We start from the raw sequence: 26038 nt of genomic DNA, 5'->3' as shown, positions 1-26038 counted from the left end.
CCATACTAATTCCATGAGCCATTCACTTACCTCAGAGCATTTTAAAAGCTTTTCTGAAGAAGAGGTTGGAAAGCTTTCAGCACGTGGCTGTTGGAGAGGCTGAGAGGTATAACTTGAGTTATTCTCCCCAAACTCTGTGCAGCCAAGCTGGCTGATGTCTTTTGATGCTACCTGAGAGACACATATCAAAACTCTTATCGAAATAATTTCAATACATCCCATGTCTGACAGGAAAGCGTCATATACTCTAGACCTCCCATTTTCCTTTCTTTCAATTACACTGCTTGTCACCTTGCATTACAGATGAGTAACACAGAAACATAAAGACATGCCCTCTAGAAGAAAAAGAACCAGTTTTATAGGATGAGCAAGTTTTATCATACATAGTAATTACATCAGTAAGTGATAACAACTGTAGAATCCTAGAATGTTCCTTAAATCCAGTGGAATTAACAGTTTTAAAGAGAAATATATACATGAACAATTAATAAAGATAACTATAATCCATATTAAGAAAGTGTATATAAAGCACATATATAAAGCTTTCTGTTAAAAATCTCTTAAGCTGATTCTTTGGATAGAAGTTAAACTTTATCAGAAGTGAGAACACTGTAGATGACATGGAGAAGTAAATGGGGTGTTTTTTCCTTCCACCATCCAGCAGAATGGGACAACCTGCAACCTGAAGCTTTTCCAATGAATTCTCACTGATGTACTTCAAAGGGCTTTACAAATAAGTTCATGTATTTATTCCCACTGGATTGAAACTATGGCAGAAGGAAATGCTATGACTACTCCAAGGACAGTAACTTTCATGTGGGGGAGAACCAAGATGTCTTGAGTTCTTTATGCTGGAACTGGCAGTGATTTTTCTAAAGCTATGGTTCATTAAAAAAATCTGTTTGACTAGCAGTGAACAATTTGAGGAAAAGATGGTATTTGACATGTTTGACTTTTTTGAAGGGTTTTCAAATATATATAAGTCCTTTTGACTTTTGCGAAACCAAACCAAAAATGTCTGAGTTTTCCAGACTGTTTAAATAGTTGAACAATACGATTTCCCTAATCCATTTCTTCCCCAGAGCTTTGGAGAATAATCATTTTAGAGATTTCTGCACTGAGCACAACTGGTGATGAATAAATCTCTTTTAAATCTTAAACATGGAAAATGTTTCTCATCCAGTCTTACACTATAGATTTCATATCCTTACTTTACCTATACTGCAGGCTCATGTACCTATAGGGTATGTAAATTCCAGATCTTTGTTGCTCTACCTGAAGATGACTCTAAGGCACTATCTAAAAAGCCTTTCCTAATATCTGACAAAGCTACTATGTGATAGCTGTATCTGATCTATGTATCTACACTGATGTGAGAAATTTAGAACTATTTCCACAAAGCCACTATATACCAAAGCAAAAATTAAAAACAGTATAAATCAACAAGAGACATATTTTTGTGTTGCCTCTCTCTTTGGTAAAAGAAGCACCACTCAAACAAGGAACAGTCTTACTCAAGATTCTTGAATATTATAAATCTAACTTTATTATTGATACAAGAAAATAGGATGTCAAATTGGAATAAAAAATACCTTTCGGGTCCCCTCACTACCACTAATAATTAACAAAAAGGTGTTAATCAAAACAATCCAACTGACCTAAGAAGAAAAACAATCATAACAATAACAGTAATACAAATGAGTGAACATATTTTTTTTTTAATGGTAAAATCATTTTTCTTTCACTTTCTTACTGTGCATTCAAGAGGAACCTACTTGTGAAATAAGTCATGACTTATTTTTGCATTAAAAACCCCAAGTGTATTTTTATATGGATTCAGGCCTTTATTCACTTTAGCATGTAACAGTAGTGGCTCTGTGACAAGTACACTAAATGTTATTTTTGTACTCTGTTTAAAAAATAGATGCATTAATATGAAGTGCAGTTAATATCCTTGTACCTTGGAAAGCATTCTACTATGAGAGACGAAGTTACAAATTTTCTGGTGTTGAATATAACTGTAGCTGGATATTGTTGTAGTTTTGTTTTGTTTTGCTTTTTTGTTTTGTTTTGCTTTGTTGTTTTTTTTTTCTACTTAATGTGTTATTTTTCTCAGAACTGTTTTTTCTCCTTTTTTCTTCTGTTCTTTTAATTTTTTTGGTCAGAAAAGCATACTCCATAGCTCCCAAGCCCTAACAAAGTTATGAGCCGAGAATGTGAATGTATGTCTATACCAGGAGGAATGGGTATTGGCAACAGTGGGTCAGCAATTACAGACACCCGCTATCCACTTCCCACCTAATCAGAAATCCCCAAACAGTGACTGGTGTTAAGCTTAATTTCTTTACCCTTGTTAAGCAAGATTGATGTTTGGTATCTTTTTGCTTGCATGTGATAACATTGCCTCAGATCACTGTTTTCAGGGCTGCTCTGCCTACAGCCTTTTAAGATTACTTTTTTTGTTTTGGTTTTTTTTTTTTTTTTTTTACATATATTTTCTCCAGGCATTTGTACAGTCCCAGCTACATCTGAATGGATTCATTAAAATGGTTTTCAATGTACTGCATCTGTACCAAATATAAATGCAATGTTCTCATAAAAAGGCATTGTCTCAGAGATTTCACATGATCTTGAGGTTGGTGTGAGTACCCTGCAATATCTGATTTCTCTTAAGAGAACAGTGGATTCCACTTCCCTTAAAACTGATTTTTATGGCATACGGGTCTGCCTACCTACAAAGTAAGGTGCCGTATTGCTGAAAGCTCAGCTACATAATACATTAAATGTCTCTTTCAAGGTGACTATGGGGAATGTTACTTCTGGTTTATCAAACCTGTTTCTATTGAATTATGCACCCCAGTGGCAGATTATTTGCAGGCTTTATGCCAGATGGATAGAATTTCCTGTATCAGTATTGAGCCTCGTAAACATCACAAATTCTTCTCAGGGTTACTTACTTATTCCAGATGGCACTTGCTGCACTCTCTTTCTTCCAATCTGTGGGGCTTACTTTTTCCCAAGAAATGAGAATGCTTTAATATTTTACACATTTTTCCTATTTTTAGGCCAATTTGTGAGATTATCTTGACAGAATAAGCAAAAAGTGATTTGCGTTTATACTCGGTTCACATTAAATAAAAGGAAATTTTATCCTACTCTGTATTTTTAATTCTAAAGTTATTTTCCCAGTTACTAAGAGCTTTCTGAAACTTAGAGTAATCATATCCTGGTGTCTGCTGAATCCTTTACTTGCAAGAGCTTGGTCATCACGCTGTTTCTCTTGACTCACATTTGGAGAACATTATGAAATCTGTTATGACATGCCAAAGTCTTTGGAACATCCAAAGTACCAATTTAAGATATCTCCCAAGAATGTCGAGACAGTTTCGTGCTTTGGCTATCTGCGAACTCTAGGACAATACTCTTCTTAAGGGTACTGCACTAATCACAGGGTCTGTGAAGTTCTCATTACACAGCTCTCCGAATAGGAAAAAAGGTAATTGTCTCTGTTAACTTTCAGCTCTGACAGCCATGCTCCTGTTAAGTGAGTATGTGTCTCAATATGAAGATTTCAGCCATGTGAAGGAAATTTTAAAATACTATTTTCACTATACTTTGCATCATAAATCGGGAGCTTAGTGTATGTCTGTTGTATATTACATAAAGTACTCCTGGAGATCTGAATTAACTGAGTATGTCTGCATATCTTTAAACTTTCGGTCAGCAAGCTGGACACTGGCTTTTCCATTTTAATCCCAGCTAGTGAACCCTTGCTCTCTCTGGAGCAAAGGAACCAGCTGAAAATAGGCTTAAGGAGAAAAGCTGCCTGTCTTTTCTTCCCTGTGTGGTTTTAGCAGCATGTCTCCATTCAAAATGCTGCTTTCTTCTTCAGCATTACCCTTGACCTAATCCTTTTGCTTTGTGTGCTATATTGAACTGACTCTACCTGACTTCCCTTTTCCTCTTCCATATTATTGCCCTACCAGCCTCCTCAATTTCCCATTCTGCCTTTTTTTGCTCTTCCAGATTCCCACCAGGCTCTCTGCAGCAGATTTCCACCTCTTTACCAACCACCTGGTTTTCCAGTCTTATCCAGCAGCATCCTCTGTCGCTCCCAACTTTGATTCTCCGTGACACTCTCTCCATAGAATGATAAAATCATAGAATGGTTTGGGTTGGAAAAGCTTAAGATCATCTAGTTCCAACCCCACTCCATGGGCAGGGATGCCTCACACTAGACCATGTTGCCCAAGGCTCTGTCCAACCTGGCCTTGAACACTGCCAGGGATGGAGCATTTACCACTTCTTTGGACAACCTGTTTCAGTGCCTCACCACCCTCACAGAAAAGAACTTCTTCCTTGTATCTAACCTAAACTTTCCCTGTTTAAGTTTGAACCCCTTACCCTTTGTCCTGTTGCTACAGTCCCTCTCAATCACCCTTGCAGGCCTCCTTCAGATACTGGAAGGCTGCTATGAGGTCTCCACGCAGCTTCTCTTCTCCAGGCTGAACAGCCCCGATTTTCTCAGCCTATCTTCATATGGGAGGTGCTCCAGTTCCCTGATCATCCTCATGGCACTCCTCTGGACTTGCTCCAACAGCTCCATGTCCTTCTTATGTTGAGGACATCAGAACTGCTCACAGTACTCCAAGTGAGGTCTCACAAGAGCAGAGGGGCAGGACCACCTCCTTCCACCTGCTGGTCACACTTCTCATGATGCAGCCCAGGATAGGGTTGGTTTCTGGGCTGCGAGTGCACACTGAAGCTGGCTCATGTTCAGTTTCTCATTGACCAACACCCTCAAGTCCTTCTCCGCAGGGCTGCTCTGAATCTCTTCACCCAACCTGTAGCTGTGCCTGGGATTGCCCTGATCCAGGTGTAGGACCTTGCACTTCGCTTTGTTGAACTCCATGAGCTTGGCACTGGCCACCTCTCAAGCATATCAAGGTCCCTCTGGATGGCATCCCTTCCCTCCAGGGTGTCAACCAGACCACACAGCTTGGTGTCATCGGCAAACCTGCTGAGGATGCAACAATCCCACTATCCATGTTGCCATCAAAGATGTTGAACAAGACTGGTCCCAACACCGACCCCTGAGGGACACCACTTGTTACCAGTCTCCAAAGTTGGACATTGAGCCATTGACCACAACTCTCTGTGTGTGGCCATCCAGCCAATTCTTTATCCACCATGTGGATGAAGCACATTAGCATGTGGTCCATCCATCAAATTTATGTCCCTCCAGTTTAGAGACAAGGATGTCACTCGGGACAGTGTCAAAACGCTTTGCACAAGTCCAGGTAGACGATGTCAACTGCTCCGCCCCATCCATCAGTTCTGCAGCCCCATCATAGGCCACCAAGTTGGTCAGGCAGGATTTGCCCTTAGTGAAGCCATGTTGGCTGTCACCAACCACCTCATTGTTATTCATGTGCCTTAACATGGTTTCCAGGAGAATCTGCTCCAAGATTTTGCCAGGCACAGAGCTGAGACTGACTGGTCTGTAGTTCCCTGGGTCTTCCATATTCCCCTTTCTGAAAATGGGGGTTACATTGCCCCTTTTCCCATCATCAGGAGCTTCACCTGACTGCCATGATTTTTCAAATATGATGGACAGTGGCTTAGCAACTTCATCCATCAGCTCCTTCAAGAGAGGTACAAGTTGGGTGGAGGAGCCCCCCAGGGCTTTATCCCATGGAACCTTACTGAACAGGTTCCTAAAGAGGCCAAAGTCTGCTCTCTCGAAGTCCAGGGCAGTGAGCTTGCTGCATGCTGTTCTCACTGTCTTGAGGATCTCAAACTCGACCATCTCATGATTGCTACAGCCAAGGCTTCCCTGGGGCATTACATTCCCCACCAGCCCCTCCCTGTTGGTGAGCACGAGGTCAAGCACGGCACCTCTCCTTGTTGGGTCCTCTATCACCTGCAAGAGAAAGTTGTCTTCCGCACAATCGAGGAACCTTCTGGATTGCTTATGCTGGGCGGTACTGTTCCTCCAACAGATATCAGGGTGGATATCACCACCTACCAGTAACTTCTTCCTCTGTTTCTTGCTGTTAGGATCCTTGTGCCACCTTCTCTAATTCCCTAGTCATTCTCAGCCCTTGGTTACTCACATGGGCTTCCTCTGCCCTTTACCTACTGGGGTCTCATTATCATCAGTCTGCCAAACAGCCTGAATTCTTCCACAACCCACCTGCTTTCGCCTCCTTCCTAAATAGTGCTCTTTCTTCAATTTAATTGAGTTCCTTGATTCCACGATTTCAGATTTGGTTTTTTTCACGCTTTCAATTTTCTCCAGCCTAACTGTGAGACAGCTTCTGCCATGCATTTTTTTTCCTCAGTTTTAAACTTGTCCTTCTCATTTTTCCATGCTGCTCCTGATCACAGGAAGAACTCTACAATGACCTCTACAGACACACCAAATTGTTCTTTCAAAAGTTCCTCTAAAACCTTTTTTGCTATTCCTTGCCCAAAATCTCACCAACAAATGGGCTAGTTGCGTGCTGAGGATGCTGCCTATAACAACAGGCAGCGCATTTACTAGTTCTTGTACTTCTCCTTTTGACTGACTAGGGATATAATCTTATGCTTAGTTTGATTTGTTCGTAGCATGGATCCTTTTCCTGTGTTCATGCAGCGTTTAGCAAAAAGAGACTAAGGCATTAAACTGTGGTGATAGCATCCTTACCTGCATAATACGTAAATGATCTGCAGGTATCTGCCTTCTGCTGAAATCTCCCACTGACAGCAGTGGTCCCTTTGTTACCCTTCAGTATGACAGTAAAAATCCTTTCCTCCCATCTTTGTGGCAGACCTGGAGGCCTGAGATTCCTGAAGGAAAGAATCTCATCAACACTTATTCCATGACCTTTCTCATATGACTGAGGGGTATGTGTAGTCACATCTCTTCCACAGGAAGGCTTACTCCAACCTCTGCTTCCAGTTGCTAAAAAACAAAATAAATAAAATAGTAACCATGAAGAATGAATTACCATAATCTGGCACACACAATGGTTTAAAATTGGTTAGCCAAGACAATTTCCCCCAAAAAAATGTCTAGGTAAATAGGAAAAGTATATCTCAAATGATATCAAAAGCTAGATTTAGCAAACACAGACTTGTTTGTAGTAATTTAAAGGGAGAATGATAAATGGTAAACAACATTTACATATACATATGAATAGTCTGTTATTTTCAAGATAATCAGGACTAACAATACCAGTGATGCGTAATATGTGTTTGAAAATTTTCCTGCTATATCAGACAACTGATGTTATTTGAAACATATTTTAAACACCTTTCAAACATCTATATCATGCTTTGTGCCTTAGAGAATAAACCATTATGTCAGCAAAATTGTGAAACTAAAATCACAAAAAGAAATCACAAAAAGGATATTAGTTCAGTTCTACTTTTCAGACAACATATAAGAGGAGATATATAGGTATATTCTTAATGAAACCTACTTTCTTCCCCATAACATATTGCAAAGATATTCAACAGCTTTACAGAATTATTTTGTATTTATTTGATACATTACCTTGACATGAAAAGGTAAATAATGATTTACTATCCCAAATTACTAACAAATAAGCACTCAAAATGAGTAACAACCCAGAGCAAATACATACAAAACCAGCCATAAAAATGGTAGCATAACATCCTTTTCTCATTGCTTTAATCAGTTTTTACTACTGTTACATTATTTTTTCAAAGGTGATTTCGAGAACAGAGGCCTAGATTTTATGTACTTTCTGAAATAGATTTTCCTGTCACTCAGAAGAGTGACAACTCACTGACATGCCCCCTGAGCTCTCATGGTCACTTCTGGGTATCAGAACCAACAATTGCACAGTCATACGATGCTATGTATCCAGCTATTTATGACAGGTCTGAACAAGATGCAATGAATTAGTTCCCCATGGAAATTCAAGGTAGACATAAGCTAAATGTGTTAAATTAGTTTATATGTGACCACAACTTTCCACCATAGTTTTACAGAAGGCTCCTTGGGGCCTATACTGACACAGCTCTTGGGAATGTGGTTTTATAAATGAATCCCCTGGAATGAAAATGCAGAGAAAACAAAGGGTTAGTTAAGGAGGATAGAAAATAAAGGGAACCAATGTGCTTCTGTGTATGTTCTTTTCTTTGGAGCCCTATAAAATAAATTACATCAACAGATTCATTTGCATCTGTTTGCACATACAACTCGATCATGTTCCAACCCTTACGATTCTATGATTCTATGATTCTATCATCTTGGGAAGATGACAGTTACCACTTTCTTCCACTTTTCAAAGTTTCTGGTTTGCTGCAGCCTTTCCCTTTTCTCTGCATGAGAAAAGCTGCATTGACCATTTGAACTCCTGCTTTTCGTAAGAGAAACAGCTTCAGAGACAGATTTTACTGAGTATCTATTACACTTTCAGCCAACTTCATCCCAGTTTCATGACATATTTTCACAGATTGGGGCAGGTCACTGTGTCCCAGTTTGCCTTTGTAATTCCCAAGAGGAACAAATCTATGCCACTCTCCTTGTAAAACACCATGGTGCCTGGAAGACAAGAATATGGGGTGTTTTTTTTCCCTTTTACCCTACTTTTTACCTTACACCAGCTATATCTGACATGAGATGTCTGATAGAAAGGAACTTCCAGCTTTTACGGCAACAAGAATTCAAAACCTGACTAGACACGGTCTTTGGCTGACCCTGCTTGAGCAGAAGGGTTTGAGTAGATGACTTCTAGAAGTCCCTGCAACCTGAGCGATTCTGTGCTTCTGTAAAGTGACTGGCCAAAATTTTATCCCTGTCCATCATATCATCTGAATTCGTTCCCACAGCATGACCTCCATCAACAGAAAAGGTAGAAATTGCAAAGTAAGAGCAAAGAGATGAACTTTGATAGTGTTGGGTCAGGACTGCAGACGAAGAAGACAGACCACATCTGGAATACTGTGCTCAGTTTCAGCCCCCACTCTACAAAAAAGATGCGGATGAGCTGGAGAGGGTCCAGAGAAGGGCCACAAAGATGATCCAAGGACCGGGCAGCCATGTGAGGAAAGGCTGAGAGAGCTGGGCTTGTTCAGCCTGGAGAAAAGAGTGCTCAAGGAGAGACCTTATCTTCACGTTCCAGTATTTAAAAGGTGGCTACAAAGAAGACAGAGACTCCCTTTTTACAAGGAGTCCCATGGAAAAGATGGGGGGTGATGGGTATAAGTTACTCCTGGAGAGATTCTGAGTGGACACAAGAGGAAAGTTTTTCTACATGAGAACAATCAGCCATTAGAATAATCTCCCCAGGGAAATGATGGACTCCCCAGTGTTGGTCACTGTTAACGGTTTGGCTGAACAGGGTGCTGAGCCATCTAGTCTAGGTCATGCTTTGCCAAGAAAGATTGGACCAGATGATCCTTGAGGTCACTTCCAACCTGGAATTCTGTGATATGAATTTGGCCTAGAATTTCTTTAAAAAACCCCATTAACAATCCCTTCTTTATTGTTGGTAATGAAGAATTTTTTTAAAAAAATCATGTTTACATACATGTGTTTAGATGTATTAGATAGTATATATATACATAGGTATGTAGTAGATAAAGCAATAAAAACTAAGTTGGACTTGTGAAGGATAATCAAGTAATTAAGAAAATATCATTGAGAGAACTAAATCATACTTTGAGCAGTAAAGCACAGGAATTCATGACAAACTGATGGTTACACAGTCAGCGTTCGTTGTAGTGAACAGGAACACTAAATGCCTCGTAATTCCTATGGATTGCTGTGCAATGACATATTCAACACTATCAGCTCAGGAAAAACGCACGTGTGCCTAGGAGAAAATTATGTTATTGAAAGGAAACCCTCTCTTCCTCTATTTAGTAGTTAAAATTTAACTCCTGTCATTTATTTTTACTGTATGTCTCAAGTGTTGTGGTAGAAGAGATGGTGATTCTGATTTCTGCAGAAGCTTTACTGATGTACAAATTACGTAAATTGGGACAGAAACTTGCAACCTTATTTTGGCAAAGACAAGTTCTTACTAGAGCATTTCGTTGTGATATACAATGTGCTTACCTTGGAAAGCACTGACTCTTCACTTAGTGTCAAGTATCTAAAAACTCTTCTCTGAGTCTCAGTCTGCTTCTTTCCCTTGTTTTTTTTTCTGCCTTGCCATTTACTTGCACCAAGACATATGATATCCCATGGAATTTCACACACTGAGTTAATACTGGCTTGGATAGTGCTAGTTGAGTAAATTGGAATTAAAGATGTATTGTAAGAAGCAAGAAAGAACCCAGTTACTGAGATGCACGCATGTGAGCCATTTCATACACAGAAATCACCTAAATGATCTCCAGCCCCTTTCCAAAACCTGGACTTCAACATTCTGTGTTAGGCTCAAATTTTGCTGTGTGGAGTCACAAAGAAAACAAGTCAGTTCCAGCAGGATTTGTACATCTGTTTGTTTTTCCCATAGAAAGCTCTCTGTTTGCAGAATGAGAGCCTTAAAACTCCACACGGGTCCACAGTTCCTGTAAATAATATTCCAAATCACAGTCATTCACTGAGATTACATGGGGAACACTTTCTAACTTGTTCTGTGCATTGTACAGCTCACCGAGTATTCAATTTTCACATTTTTTTTCAGCCAGCCAGTGAGAGAATGATTTTTCTTTCTCACTCTTAAGACGGTAAAGCAGAAGAGACATACCCAAAATGCATTTATAAGTGAGTTTTCAAATGCCTTTTCGTGAAAGAGCCTTAAAAGGAAGTTTAAATTATTTGGTAAATTACAGGGTCCTAGAGCTGGTAGAAATTTCTGTATTTGCTTATGTTTTATGTGAAACAATTCTTGATACCAGCTCCTTTGCCAGAGCATATTTTTTACTATTAAGGTCTGACCGTTCCTCATTCTACTGTCCTGGCTGCAGAAACGGAACCGTGCCTGCCTCTAGCCTCGCTAAACTCGCTGTAAGGAGTAAACACACAACAGGCTGTCTGCAGCCCTTGCCGGGTTACTCGTTCTCAGCAGGGATGCTGGGGAAGGAGCGGGGATGAAGCTCCCCGGGGTGAGCCCTCCCGACACGCTCCCCTTCCTCGCGTTGAATAAACGTGAGTATCGGGTTCAAAGCAACATGTTTCTGGCATTTCACTTGGGTTTCGCCTCTTGCTTCTGCTTTAAAACACAAACCCAGTCACCGACTCCCACCACCGCGCTCAACCAAGCGCTGCCGCTTTCCAAGATTTTCACTCAAAAGCATCAAAACCCCCTCGAACTACCGGGAAAAGAACCGCAAAGCCCCCAAATCTCGCAGCGTCCAAGCTCATAGCACCCGACCCTCCACCACCTCCATCCCCATCCCCGCGGTGCCCCCCAGCTCCCCCCCGCGTCGGGCGGGTGTGAGCGGGCGGACGGAGGGCGCGGGGCTGTGCAGCACCGACTTTGCTCTTTAAATCGCTCTCCAAAGCGGATTACGCCTGATCCCTCCGCGTCACACCCGACTTTGCCCGGGAAAGGGGGTGGGAAGCGGAGGGGGGAGAAGGGGTGGGCAGCTCCCTCCTCCTGTGGGGCTCCGGGAGGCGGGGACGAGGAGCGGGGACGAGGTTTAAAGGCGGCCGCCTCCGAGGCGGGAGGAGATCGGGGCGGGCGGTGGTGGGGCGAGGGGAGCCCGCGGAGCGCGGTCGCGGCGCAGCCGGTGTTGCGAAGGGTGCCCGGGGCGGTCGCAAACTGCGGGGCAAGATGCAGAAGAGCGTGCGGTACAACGAGGGACATGCCCTGTACCTGGCGCTGCTGGCCCGAAAAGAAGGCACCAAGCGGGGCTACCTGAGCAAGAAGACGGCGGAGACCAACCGCTGGCACGAGAAGTGGTTCGCCCTCTACCAAAACGTGCTCTTCTACTTCGAAGGAGAGCAGAGCGCCCGGCCCGCCGGCATGTACATGCTGGAGGGTTGCAACTGCGAGCGGGTTCCGGCTCCCAAGGGATGTGTCGCCGTCAGCGCCAAGGATGCTGCGTTGGACAAGCAGGTACCGCTCCCCACGGCTGCGGGGCGGGAGCGATGGAGGGATGGAGAGAGGTGGCCTCGGGGCAGCGCTCCCGCTGTGGTGGGGTCTGAGCGAAGCCGCGGCCGTCGGGGCGGTCAGGCACCCTACAACCCTTTCACCCGGCATCTTTGCATCCATCCCGAGGGATGGCGGTGGGTGCCCCAGAGCCCAGGCAGGGAGGTCCGTGCCACTCCCGGAAGAGCATCAACCGCTCAGAAAGTGGCAAGGGCAGTGACTTTCCCACCCCATCTAATAATTCTTCCTTCTCACCTGACTCTTTTTAGTCCCCACTGTCTGCCCACCTTGTTTCAGTAGGGTACCCTGAGAGTAGCATCTTGCAAACAGAGTGTTTAATCATCTTGATAATGGCTCTTCTGCAATACAGCTACATAATTCCAACCAAACTCAGTAAACAGAGGGTGCGAGGGCCAAAGTACCAAAATGGCATATGGGGGACTCCGCGGAGTTACTGAGCCCATCCTGCTGTGGGGCTCCCGCTCGTCTCAGTGATGCTGTGGGGGGTAATGAGCTCTCAACTCTCCCTTGGGAACCCGTCCAAGAGCCAGGCTGGTGGCTGAGAGGCAAGGGTGAGTGTGTGCTCTGGTTTAAGCCTGTGCATTTCACGTTCTTCTCCAGGCAGGTGGTGTGAAGTTGGTGGTGCTTGCAGTAGAAATGGTGTCACAATGCTCGAGGCAGATCTTTTGTGGCTTTGGGAGGGCGAGGAACGCTGAAGGCTCTGGTGGGATTCATTCCCTTGAGGGGTGGCAATTCGTGATGCATGAACTGTCAAATTACCTCCCCCCCAAAAGCTGATCAGTTTGAAACACACGTGTCGAACCAGCAAGGGGTTAAATACTATCTGTGTATTGCATAACCATGAAGAAGAGGACACTGTAGTTGTTCATTGTAGATAGAGATTGGGTATCCTAACCACACACCTCGTATTGCCTCATGTAAATTCTTGATCTCACTTGCTGCCTGGTTGAATTTGTTTGAATCTGCATCTGGCATGCCCTGTTGCCTCTCTTCCTGAACAGGAGGAACCAAACAGGTGTCAAACTGGTTTGGAAAAGTTTGAGTAACTGTAAGGAGGATGGTTTCAAACTGGCTGCAGGCATTTCGTGCTGATTGCGAGGAAGGGACCCAGACTTAAGTCAGCCTCCGAAAATTGCCACATCTGTGTGCTCTGCTAGAGTGATAACTTTGCAAGGAGAACTCAGAACCTGGTCTCATGTTTGTGCATTTTTGCCCATTTGCAACAAATACTTGTGTGCTTAAGCTGCCTTTGAGATGGTGCATAGTTAGGCAAGTGAACTTTGGGATGATTATGGTTATGTCGTATTCATTCACGACATTCTTGCTTGTTGCTTTGAGGCATATTTGTATGAGCATCGCTAAATGAAACACTGGAGGATTCCCTAGATGAAAGTAAATGTGAATATTTCCCTGTCTGCTTTACATTGGCTTAGTGCACTTGTTTATTGGTAGTGTTGTTAAACTATGGCTTGACTAAGAGAACTGTGAAAACAATGCTTTTCCATATCTGTTCTCTGGGTGTCTTAAATTGTGCTTTTATAGTGATGAACATTTGAGTTGTTTGTAATTACATTTAGTGGTGCGGAGACAAAATAATTGGAGGGGATGAAGCTGAATTTTGCTTTGCTTCAAACATCAACTATGTTGATGTTCTTAACAATAGCAGTCTGCTACTGAAAAAGCAGAAGAACATTTCAAATCTTTTTTCATGAATCCTAGTTTGAATTTTGGAGGCAGACCATCAGAAACTATCATTTTCCTGTTCACCTTTTTCTTGATGCAGAATAAAGCTTTTGAGTGTCAGTAGTTTCTACAAATGTTTGCTTATTAAAGTACGCCCTTGTTTCTATATTCATTTAGGCACAAACCTTTGCTAAGGTGTACAGGAACCTCCCTCAGCAACTAAAACTGGTCAACCACAAGAAAAAAGAGAAATATTTGAAAATTAAACATTTAGAAAATGTGCTTATATTCCTACAAGTGTAAAGGAATAAACTGTGAGCTTTCAGTTTTTTAACAGAGGAAGACAAAGTAATTTTAATTAGATGATAATGAAAACTCAGTGTTGTACGTGCTAACTACTGGCAGTGTAAAAATGCTGCCTAGATTTAATTTGCTTTGATTTAATCACACAGATGTATTAATGGCATAAAAAGAATTATCTTTATGCCAGTTTTTGAAGAATCAGGTCTCTCTCCTGCAAAAGAGAAAGAAGGAAAAAAATTAATCTCTTTTTAGTTTGGGTTTTATTTACCTAGGTAGTTTAGACATTAGAGTGATATGTGTTGTAGAATTACACAAATGATGGGGAGAGAGAAAGAAGAATTAATCACAGGAGAGAGCTTTATCAACATCCTTTGAGTGGATGTTTAAAAAAGCAATACATTTTCTTTAAGTTATGTAACTGAAGATTATGGAAAATGCATGCAGAACAAATAGGTTTTGTTTTCCTTAGTTTGTGGATCTTTTAATTTTAATTTTAGAGTTATTTAAGGATTACTTGTCAAGAACTGTGCTGAGAAGTTGTCAAGAGTTCAGTGGAGAGAGCAACGGAGCTGTACTTCCCTATACAGGAGACTGTATTTCAGTCAACAGATGTGTTTAGGTCTGGGTATCTATCTCCCAACAAGCTGAATGATTTCACATTTAATCACTATTGGTGCTGTTACAACCTTCCAGCAGTCCCTTACGAAGGGACGGTAAGTATTACAGGAACTGTACTACTGTTTTGTGGAAGATGCCAAATGCCATTATAAGATTTGCTGTAATATTAAAGTGTTAAGAGCTTGGAAAAAAATATTGCAATGACAGAACACACTTTTTCTGTCTTTTCCATTAAGATATTAGTGTATTTTTTTTCCTTCAGAGGGATACTTGCTTCAAAGCAAATTCATTTAAAAGTACATTATCTTTCTTAGTATTAACAAACTGCATAATGCATAGATCAGTTGACAGTCTGGGAATATGGGATCAAATTGAGTATGTGGCAGATATTAAGTTTTTATTTTTAAAGTGTTTTGATCTTGCTCAGGTTTTAAAAGGGTTTTGTAAATGCCAAACAGGTGTTGCTATCTACTGTGATTTCACATTCCAGAAAAAAAAGATTATATTGAAAGAGCAGCAACGTGGAAGAAGCTGAGTTTCAAAACAGCTTCTTTTTAGGAGATGAATTAGGAGATGAAAATACTACATGTGGAAAGCTTAAATTCTGGCATCAGTTAAACAGCTTCTTCCTGCAGGAACTGTAGTCTGCAAACAAGTGCAGCTCCCAACAAGTTCTCTACTGTGACTATGACAGACTCCATGAGAATGAATTTCATCTTTTATTTCAAAAACTCTGGAAAGAGATGGCTTTATCTCAGTGAGTGGCTAGTCTCTCTCAAAAGCAGAGTAAAATGCCCCAAAATGATGCTTTCTGCAGTGTTCCATAGCAGACTGACACTTGCTCACAGTTTTTTTAAAGAGTATTGGAAGCAAGTGAGTAGGGGAATGTAAATATTATTATTATTGTCTGATTTGGGAGGAGGCCTGTGTGTATAGTTTCTTTCATAACTGTGTATTGAATACATGGAAATGTTCTGATACAGTTATTAATAACTGTCTTAGTGTATTTAAGGTTGTAAATGTTATACGATTTGAGCAGAGACTCTTCTTTGTATCTTGCCCGCAATAATATTCCTCCCACTTAACAAAATTAAATGCAGTATTAAGTCCTCGTCCCCACAGATTAACAGAATCCAATTATTTTAATTTTTTCTGCTTACTGTAGCTCTGAATTTGTTTTATAAAGGACATGGTGATTTTGCGGTGTTTGAAACGTCTCTATTCCTTGAAGTGATAAGGCAGGCATATGCCACCAACAGCTTTTGCGGCACCTCACTGCTAATTTAGTGTATATAAAACCTAGCAACAGTGCTTAAAGGTAATTTTTTTTTTCCTGAAGATACAGTGAATTAAATGTTAATTTTTTCACTTTTATTTGGAGAACCCCACCCCACGTTGTTCAGCATCTGTTACATGTGTTATATGTATTATATCTGTCATATGTGGTAGATGGCTGAGGAGTGGTGTTATCTTTTTGGCAAGAGAATTTACTGCCTTTTATCCATAAATCTTACTGCTCACGTGTGGGCAGGTAGCTTCCTGGGATGTTCCAGTGCAGGTCCAACAGAGAAGCCCATGTTTTAGAAATTTCCTGCAGCATTTAAAAAATAATGAACGAATTTGTCTTCTCAGTATATAAGAAGAAAAAAAGGTTGGCTTTTTTTTTCCTCCAAAGTTGTTTTTTTTTTCTTTTGGTAGAAGGGCTTACTTCAACAGAAGGAGTTAATTAAAAAAGATGGGCAGTGGGAAGATACTAGCAATTTTGGGATTAGTATTTTTTTGTAAGACCTTCTCGTGGAAGAGTCTTGCATGAAGACATCTTTGGGGTAACTAGCTCTTGTTTTCTTTTCCCACTGCCATGAGGTGATAGAGTTTGTGGGCACATTAAACAAATAAATGGGTTCAAACCATTTTAATGTGCATTTAAGAAGAAAAACAAGTCACTGACTTCGTGCTTAAGGCAAGCTGCATCGAAGTGTCTGCCTCCGGCTCTTCATGCAGAACTGTAAAGTGAATTTACAGCGTGCTTTCTGGCCTAAGGCAACAAGCAGTAAATAAATAGAAAAGTATAACCCTTGTGATCTCTCCAGGGACTGAACTTCACTGTTCGGTAGATGTTTTGTGCTTACCTGCTTGCTTAGTAATGAGCACATTGTGGGAATAAAGAGAAGAACAGAAAATATCATCGCCATCTTTATTGCTATTTTGCCCAAATTTAACCATTTCATTCTAGCTCTTAAAAATGTGTGTTTCTGCTGTAGTGTTCCGAAATGGGCTGTTTGTAACTATGCAGAAGTGAGGAATGTACCCAGCTGAGAAGTAAGTTACAGGTAGATCTAGTTTATTTTTGACATGCCTTCATCTTGAAAGGTTAGTTCAATCCAGACAGACATGACTTGGAGAATATTGATGCCATTGAACAGTTTAATATTAAATCTTTGGCTACTTTAATCCATGTCAAGTGACTTTATAGAATCATAGAATAGTTAGGGTTGGAAAGGACCTGAAGATCATCTAGTTCCAACCCCCCTGCTATGGGCAGGGACACCTCACCCTAGACCATGCTGCCCAAGGCTCTGTCCAGCCTGGTCTTCAACAGTGCCAGGGATGGAGCATTCACAACTTCTTTGGGCAACATGTGCCAGTGCCTCACCACGCTCACAGTAAAGAACTTCTTCCTTATGTCTAACCTAAACTTCCCCTGTTTAAGTTTGAACCCATTACCCCTTGTCCTATCACTACAGCCCCTGATGAAGAGTCCCTCTCAAGCATCCTTGTAGGCCCCATTCAGGAGCTGGACAGTGATCTGTTGTTTTCTGTACTCGAGTGTCTGTCAGACTTGAGGGCAACAGCCAAAAAAAGACACTGCCTGAATATCTTAGAGCTAAAATGTAAGTAAAAGAACATTGGGACTGATGGTAGTAAGACAAGATTTTGGTGAGACAAAGTATTAATGAAGAGAAACCACAGGGTGAAGTCCTTAACATTTCCCTGCAAAATATTGTAAGATCCTGAAATATTACAGTATGCTTTTGCGGAAGCGCTAACTCCTTAATTAAGTTACTGAAAAATAATTAGATCCCAAGGCAAATGACATTTGTCAAAGGCTTATTTGCAGAGTTGCTGGGAAATCCTATTAGCTAACAGGTGAAATATCAGCAAATGAAAGACTGGAAGCAAGTTAGAGCTAAATTAGAAATGCATCCCAAAGCACAAACACTGAAAATGTCATACAAATATTTATCATGTAAGAATAATATGTTTCTTAACCTTAAACATCACACGACGCTATGCCGGGTGACCAGAATCTGCTACATAGGGCAGTGTAGCTCACACCGATAATGTGAATACTCAAATTACATTTAAAATAAAATATTATAGCAGTTTAACATTAATTTCATTCTTTGACTAGTCTTATAGTTAATGCTACTTTTTTGTTCATTTTGTCTCCTATGTTGGCAGAGTTGCGTTGATTTGTGTTGATCTGTTTAGTTCCTCAAATGTAAGAGGGAATTTGTAGAAAACAAATTCTGAGCACAATAATAGCAAGTCAGCCTCTAACCTGAATTGTCAGTCCCCAGTCTACTGAATAATTATACTCCATTTATCTTAATTTGCCTTTATTTAACTTTAAAAATGATTTTGCTCTTCCTCATTACCATGTAAGCAGACTGTTAAGGCATATACCCTGTTTTCTGGTCGCATGCTACCCATATTGATTTCTTGTCTTGTACCTGAATAGAAGATCCAGGCAGAGCTTCTATTTCTATAGTAACATGACAACATTATGACAGTCTTTATATATTCGTATATTATGTATTACAATGTCATCATTAGTAGTATAGCAGCATTTTTTTGATCCGCTTGCTGAGGATTTCTCTATCCTAAGAATCTGAGTGTACAATAAAAGCTGTCGTGGTTCTTCAGTTTGGCCACATATATTATAATTACCAGTCTTATTCTGCCACTTGCAGTATGTGTGCATTACTGAATAGCAGGAACATGGCCTGTTTTGATGTAGCCTATTATGGGTCCTAGTGTATATGTCCATATTGCATCTTGAGCAACAATGATGTCCAACCCATGTGGTAGTGCATAATGCTTATGTAGAGAGCTGATTGCTGCAGGACCTTCTGCCTGCACTGCAAGTGGGGCTCTCTAAGTAGCGTCCCACCATGTGATTTCCGTGTATAGTGTAGCAGATTCACACCAAAAAGAACCCCTTTCGTGCAGTAAATCATTAACATAGCCCTCACACAGCTGGTGAAGATGGCAAGGTCTGAAAATATCAATCCACTGCTTTTGGCCATCATGCAACAGATTTTTGCTGCTAACAGTACCACATTTTGTTAGGTCCGCCACATCAAAGCAGACTTGGTACCACAGTGCTGTGGATTCTGAGGCAACACGAACCCGCTTTTCGGTGTGAATGTTCTAAGCGTTCTCACTTCGTGCTTCCCAAAGTGGTGATGGACTGGCCAAATTTAGGAACTCTTTCATAGGTCTGCTGGGGGGGAAAGTGGGGTAGATTTTGTCTGGATTGAAAACATTGTCAGTGTTTGTTTGCTGCCTCATTGTTGATCAGACACAAATTCAGAGAGATGGTGTCACCCGCCTGTGCGTGTAGTTGAAGGAAAATGAGATTCCACAGAGTACCTTTTTTTTCCTTTTTTTCTGTCTAACAGCCATTACTGATGCTGAGGGGTTTTTTTTAACACTGTGCCTCTGCACTAGATGTCTAGGAACATATGCTTACAATCTAGGTTCCAATGTTTTTTGACTTACCAATCCCATAAGGTTTTCTGTTTGAGGTACAGAATCAGTATATATAGAAGCAGAGGCTTTCCCAATTCAATCCAGCCTTTTCAATATCTGCATTATATGTTCCATGAACTCGGAACCAACTGAGTTTCATTAGAAAGTGTTTCTAAGCTGCTAAATCTGAACTGAGCTCCATTGTCGTAAGCGATTTAACTTCCACTGTGGAAGCATTTTTTTGTGGCAGATCAGTTCCACTATTTCTTTTGAAAAAAAAGCCCGGATTTTGTTTTAAGAGTTAAATGCTGTAACTATTGAAAAGAGTATGGGATTATATTCTGCCATTCCTTTGGATGGCACTCTGGAACAGTGGCTTTGTCCATTTTTGTCTTTTGAGTTTTTGACTGTGGTATTTGAATGTTTATGGCTGTAGCCTTAAGTTCTGAGATTTCCCATGCTGGATCCTAAAACATACTACGTTACTGCTGTTTTCTGTTTTGATGTTTTAGGTATATGCTGGATCTTCACATCTTGGAAGTTTAGGATGATTGCAGGTGACTGCTGTTCTTTTTTTTTCTGCTTTCTGTTCACTTCCTTTCCCTTACACAAATAGTTTCTCCGGTTCCTGCAAATGCCAAAGGTTTTGTATTCTTATCTGGAAATGTGGAGATCATGTTCAACGACTTGTACAGAGTCTCTCTAATGTCCTCCAGGATGAAATCAGAAATTTATTTTTAACCCTATGCATTCGTGGATGCTGAGGCAAGGCAAGAAAATTGCAACCTTCTTTTGTACTCATCATTTTTTCCCTTCCATTTGGCACTTGCAGAGCAATTTTAGAGAAATATTAAAAATGCTTGTTCCTAATAAATCTGTCAGGGAGAATTTAAAATTTATGGGCCACCTGCAAAGCTCTCTTACGAAAAAGATGGAAGAAAAACTGACAGAAGACTGGATGACAACATCGATTCTGCACGGTATCATCACTAGTCATGCAGATATTTGGGTGTACAGATGAAGGGAAGAACAATACTAAAAGGCATTGAGGTGTTAATACTGCTGTTGCATTTGATATCTGAAGTATTTTTGTCTATTCCTAGGGCTTGACCACAAACATCAGGCAAAATGATTACTCAGCCTTATACGTGTAATTTGCAGGATATATTTGTTTTTGTGACTGTGAGGTCTTTCAGTTGTAGCTTTCCTACCCCAAGAAATATATGATGACTGAAGGGAATATCACATGAGCTGAGGAACAGTGATGGGGAGATAGATTCAGATGAATTGGTGCTTCCAGACACTGGAATCTTTCAGACTTCCACAATCCAGGAATCTCAGTGTTTCTGTGGCAGCAGATGAGAAGCGTAGGGCCTGCTGGAGAGGTTCATACCTTCTCCCTCTAGTGGCTATCCCCACAGCAGATAGTCAGGCATTGGAACAGGCTGCCCAGGGCAGTGGTGGAATCATCATCCCTGGAACTGTTCAGAGACCATGTAGATGAGGCCCTTAGTGACATGGTTTAGTGGTAGGCATGGCAGTCCTGGGCTAACAGTTGGACTTGATCTTACAGGTCTTTCCAACCTAGCTGATTTTGTGATTCTATGATACTAAACGGCTACTGCTGTCACAGTGTCGCTCGGTGTAAGGTCCAAGGGCTGGAGCACAGTCTCTGGTCCTGCAGCTGCTCCTTACAAGTATCAGTGTGTGTTGTGTGTGTTTTCCATCTCTTTTTTCTCTTCTGTGGAGTCCAAGGAATTGCATGTGCAGAGTATATGAGCAGGCTGTCAGGATGCAGGATGGAGTGGACAGAGCCACAGCTTCTTGAGCAGCCCAGCAGTCAGTCACTCTTTCTTCTGTGTTGTGATTTGTTGTGCTCTGCAGTTTCAGCAGGTCTGTTTCTTTCCTGAACTCCTTTCTCATGAAGTATTCAAAAGAAGATTTTCAGTTAATACCCTGGAGGGGGTGATTTCCTATAGGGCTTTTCCATTCCCCCCACACTCCCCACATCCTCTGAGCGTTTAGAGTATGTGAAACATGAAGCTACTGGAAGAGAAAAAATATTTCATGGTAAAATCAGAACACCACCTGAGGGAACTAGATTCTGTCTTTTGCCTAGGACCTCTGTGAAAAACTACACAAACGACATGTGTGAGGTGCTTTACAATAATTAAACTTTCCTTGTTGTAGGGAGCAAGCTTGGCACAAGAGCTAGGCATGCAAAGGTAGAACTGATCTCTGTGAAAGTAGTGGTTAAAATAAATAAATGTGCCATTTAAATACCAAAGGCCGATGGTTTTTCAGATCAGGCATCCAAATTGAGTTACATCTGAAACTGCTGGCTTCTGTGCTGACCATATTTGCAGTAATTCCTTCTTACCTCACTGACTGTTGTGAAAATAAATGCATTAGTACTAAGGATGCATCTGAATTACTTCATGAGAAGGACATTACCCAAGAAGTTTCTGAACTTTGCTGATTAATGTGTAATATATAAAACAGGCAGATGTGCATTCAGAAATCAAGATGAAGACAATATGAAATTATATCTCACTTATATGTGGTAACTGAACTAGGATCTGAAAGAAGAATCACTTCATAAGGGACTGCAATTACTATGCTTGCACACACTGGACTAAATTAACAATGCACAAGGCAGCTGGCAGCCTCAGATGTGGTTCTTCTCCTAACATCTGTGTGATCTTTGTGATCTAATGCCAAAAACTAAAAAAAAAAAAAAAAAAAAAGAAAAAAAAAAAAAAAAAAGGAGAACACCAAATAAAATAAACATAAAATTGAGATATAAACACATGTAAAAAAATGAAGCTTTCTGACCTACTTGATATGTGGTTTAGTAACAACCAGATAGAGACAATTAATTTTGGTGCGGATTTGTTATTGTGCGAGGTGTAAGCTTGCAGGCCCTAGACAAGGGTTTTTCTCATGTTTTTTCTGCCTACTGCAGATGGAAGTTTTGTAAGTGCACTACTTGGTGGCCTGAGGGAAAGCCTAGCTAGCTGGTGTCCAGTATTATATGATCCAAAATGTGCAGCAACCTGAGAGAGCTCCATCATCAGCAGTATGAAAATTGCTGCAGACTTTCAGAGAAGTCATGTCTGCACCATGTATGCTAATATTAAAATGCTTTGAAGAGAGATGCTCTTCTCTGAATACTGCACTGCATTCTTGTAGCTTAGCAGCAGATAACTTGGCTATACGCCACTGAAGTGAATGAAGTAAAGACAGCCATTCGGATGTACATGACAATTTAGAGTAATCTGAGTGGTTCCATCTGAAATAAATAAATAGATTTCCCCTTCTACCTTTCATACAAGGGGAAAAAAAAAAAAAAAGAAAAAAGGCGTTTTCCAAGCTCTGATTTTAAATAGGATTTCTTAAAGATCATTGACTTTCTGTATATATCTCTTTGATTTTTTACTTGACTTTTTACTTTATTTTTACTTTTTTGAAGACCTCTGAATGTGAGTTTGTCTTAATGTGTGTTCATAGGCTGGGTCATATGAAATAGGAGGATGGTTATTTGGGTTATGTGCGTCCCAGGTGCATTTGCTTCTTGATCTCCTCACTCCCTGTGGCCTCCTGATGAATTAGTTTCTGGACAGTTTCTTCTGCAGTAGTAAAACAGTCGTAATAATGTTTACCATATGCTAGCATATGGGTAGCACCATCTGCAGGGTGATATTTGTTTATCCTTGCAGTATTGTAGGGTTTCATCTGCGGCTTAATGGGTGAATGCAGAAGTGGTTACCAAGTTAGTCATGAGGTATCATGTGCAAGTTTCTGCATGCAGGAAAAGCACATGGTAAGTCTTGAGAAGTGCCTAATCCTGAAATGTACAGCTGGGATGTTCCTCTTGTTATTTCTCTCAGCCACTGGGATTGTTTGGTATGCCTTCACCTTGCAGATTTGTCCTTCAAGGAAAAATGCTCTCTCTACTCCCATTAACCTCAATTGTGCAACTTATTGTTTCAGGCAGTTTGGTTTTGATGCGCTTAGCCAACATTGGAAACAGTTTGGGGTTTTTGTGTGGTTTTGTGGGGTTTTTTTGTTTGGTTGGTTGGTTTTTTTTGTTTGTTGGTTTGGTTGGTTTTTTTTGTTTTGTTTTGTTTTGGTTGGTCGGTTTTTGGTGGGGTTTTTTTGTGAGTAAGTTACTTGAAATTACAGAAGGTCTTCTTAGTACTACTTAGGCTAGAAGGATGTTTTTTCTCTGTCAAGACTTACATTTTTTATGATCATTGAAATTCATAGTTAGGATAATATATCATTGTACACACATTTGCTTCATCTTTCTGGTGTTTTCTTCTTTGAGTCTTTCTCTTCAGTGTTTGCTTTGCCATGTGTAAATTGCAAGCTGCTTTTGTCTTCCTGGGCTGGTTTCTGCCCCACAAATACTAATACAGTGGTTCTGATCTGCCTTATCTGTGGAACACGTAAGAAACACCATATGAGTTTGCTTGGCCTCTGTGTTTCTCTCATTCTGATCATACTAGAAAATGACTCAGTGTGCTAGCAAGAGGGAACATATAAACAAAACCAAGTATCTGTATAAGACTTTAATCACTTGTGCCCTTTCTTGTGCATGGTAGTTTCCAGGGCGTCAGCATTTTATTTCATGGTCTGCTGAGAGATCCTGACTTTCTTATGTTGCTTTCAAGGCGGGTGAAGAAGTGTAAGCAACCAAGTCTTCTTATTCTGACGGTGGTGCAGTGCACAGAAGGTTACTTAAAAACCAAAAGAGGTCATGTACTTTACTCAGGTTCCATGCAAATATCATGGAAGAGAGCATTGTGGTGTGACCCCCAAAGAGCTGTTGTAGGGAGTGCTCTTTGTTGTATTTGTAACCTCACTGGGAGTCCTTGGGTGTTCACCTTCACATGGCTTCTCACTTGCCTTATGCTCACAGGATGGTTTCCCATAGTGGACACCCTTACAACCACAGTCCACTTTGTGAGTCCGCCCTTTTCTTTAACTCTTGGCTTGGCTACTTGGTCTTGCTATTGCCAGATTTACATACCTTTAATTTTCTGGGTCGAGTACTAGGGTGTAGGGAATGTGTAAGACCTCAAGTGGGGACCTAATGATTGGCTATATGACAAGTGTAATGGTAAATGTTGGGTCTGCTTTTAACAGCTTGTAGAATAAAAGTTGAATGTCCAGAGGGACCTCTTAGTGATTTGCTTTGCAAAGGTTACACAGCAATTCCAAGTAATTTTGAAAGCAGTTCTGATTTTTGCCTCTCGTGGCTTTTTGAACTCTGTGATGGAGTGTAAGATTTTTTAAGTAAAACGAGTAAAAACATGCAGCATCCAAGGCGTCTCTCATCTTTTGAATTGTGTTTTTTCGTCTTTGCTGATACGTTTAGATGTTTGGACCTTGGCTCCTTACTATAATGCCTCTATTTGGCAGTTATATGCAGGAAAAATAGAACATTTTTCTATAAATTACTTCAGTTTAACTTAAAAATTCAAAATTTTATATATATTTTTGAATGACTCAGGAACACAAGTCTCTTTCTTTGACTTTGAATCCATCCACAGTCCTTAATTATGTCTTAATGTAGTTCAGTGGTATCCAGACTTCTTGCTTGAATGAACCTCTTATCAAAGGATTAAAGACTTGAAGTCATGGTGACTGAGAGAAGTTTCTGAAGACTGGAGATCTTCAAGGAGGGCAAAAAGGAAGATCCAGGGAACTACAAGACAGTCTCACCATAGTCCCTGGGAAGGTGATGAAGAAAATCCTCCTGGAAAACATTTCCACACAGTTGAGTTCAAGAAGGTGTTTGGGAGTAGTCACCATGGATTTACAAAGGGGAAATCATGCTTGACCAACCTTTCAGCCTTCCAAAATAAGGTGGTTGGCTTGGTGAACAAGGGGAAAGCAGTGGAAGTTGTTTACTTTGACTTCAGTAAAGTCTTTGATACTATCATCTCCCATGAATTCAGCATTGTAGACAGACATTCAGCAGACAAAGTATGGGTTAGATAAGTGGACAGTAGTGTGGATTTAACTTTGACTTCAGTAAAGTCTTTGATACTGTCTCCCATAACTTCAGCATTGTAGGCAGCAGACAAAGTATTAGATGATAGCAGACAAAGGGTTAGATAAGTGGACAGTAGTGTGCACTGAAAACTAATTGAATGATCAGGCCCAGAACACGGGTGAAAGATGATGTCAAACTTTCACCCGGGACATTTAGTTCTAAGACAGAACTGTTGGTCCAGATAGTAGGATTTTTATTTTATTTTTTTTTTAAGGGAAAACTGCAAAGGCTTCCCCTTTCTTGTATTTTCCTCTTGTTTCAGGAAGTAAAATCGTGGGTTAAAAGAACTATATATGTAAGGTTGCTGTTTTGAGTTGCTATGCAGATAGCAGTCTTACTTTTCTTTCTCTGGAAGAAATTTACTGTTGGCTCAGCATCTTAGCCAATGGTTTACTGAGAACCATAATAAAGATCTGAATTCAGAATTTCTGAGAGTTTTCTGAAAAGTAAAAAGGTGAAAATCCTTTCTGGCTTTTTGTGCTTGTGATGTGCTTTTTTTTTTTTTTTTTTTTTTTTGCATATGTTAGTGCAG

General features: G+C 40.7%; 2 protein-coding genes and 1 long non-coding RNA gene across 5 annotated transcripts in view; 2 read left to right on the top strand and 1 right to left on the bottom strand.

Moving 5' to 3' along the window:
• Positions 1-26038, top strand: part of ATP6AP1L (ATPase H+ transporting accessory protein 1 like) — a 756678-nt gene that overhangs the window by 154496 nt on the left and 576144 nt on the right. The window lies entirely within an intron of this gene.
• On the bottom strand, positions 5870-24186 carry LOC115600877. Its single transcript, XR_003989192.1, has 3 exons — positions 24176-24186; positions 21480-21485; positions 5870-5977 (listed from the first exon to the last, which is right to left on the bottom strand). It is a non-coding gene; the product is annotated as an uncharacterized LOC115600877 (long non-coding RNA).
• Positions 11619-26038, top strand: part of RASGRF2 (Ras protein specific guanine nucleotide releasing factor 2) — a 137276-nt gene continuing 122856 nt past the window's right edge. For both annotated transcript variants that reach the window (XM_030470267.1, XM_030470266.1), the window contains exon 1: positions 11619-12029. In XM_030470267.1, coding sequence (XP_030326127.1) covers positions 11745-12029 — 285 coding nt within the window. In that variant the 5' untranslated portion in view covers positions 11619-11744. The remainder of the gene's footprint in view (positions 12030-26038) is intronic.

Source organism: Strigops habroptila, chromosome Z (genome assembly GCF_004027225.2).
Source record: "Strigops habroptila isolate Jane chromosome Z, bStrHab1.2.pri, whole genome shotgun sequence".
Lineage (NCBI taxonomy): Eukaryota > Metazoa > Chordata > Aves > Psittaciformes > Psittacidae > Strigops > Strigops habroptila.
Note: the sequence above shows the minus strand (reverse complement) of the source record. Positions and strands in the feature narration are given on the sequence as shown.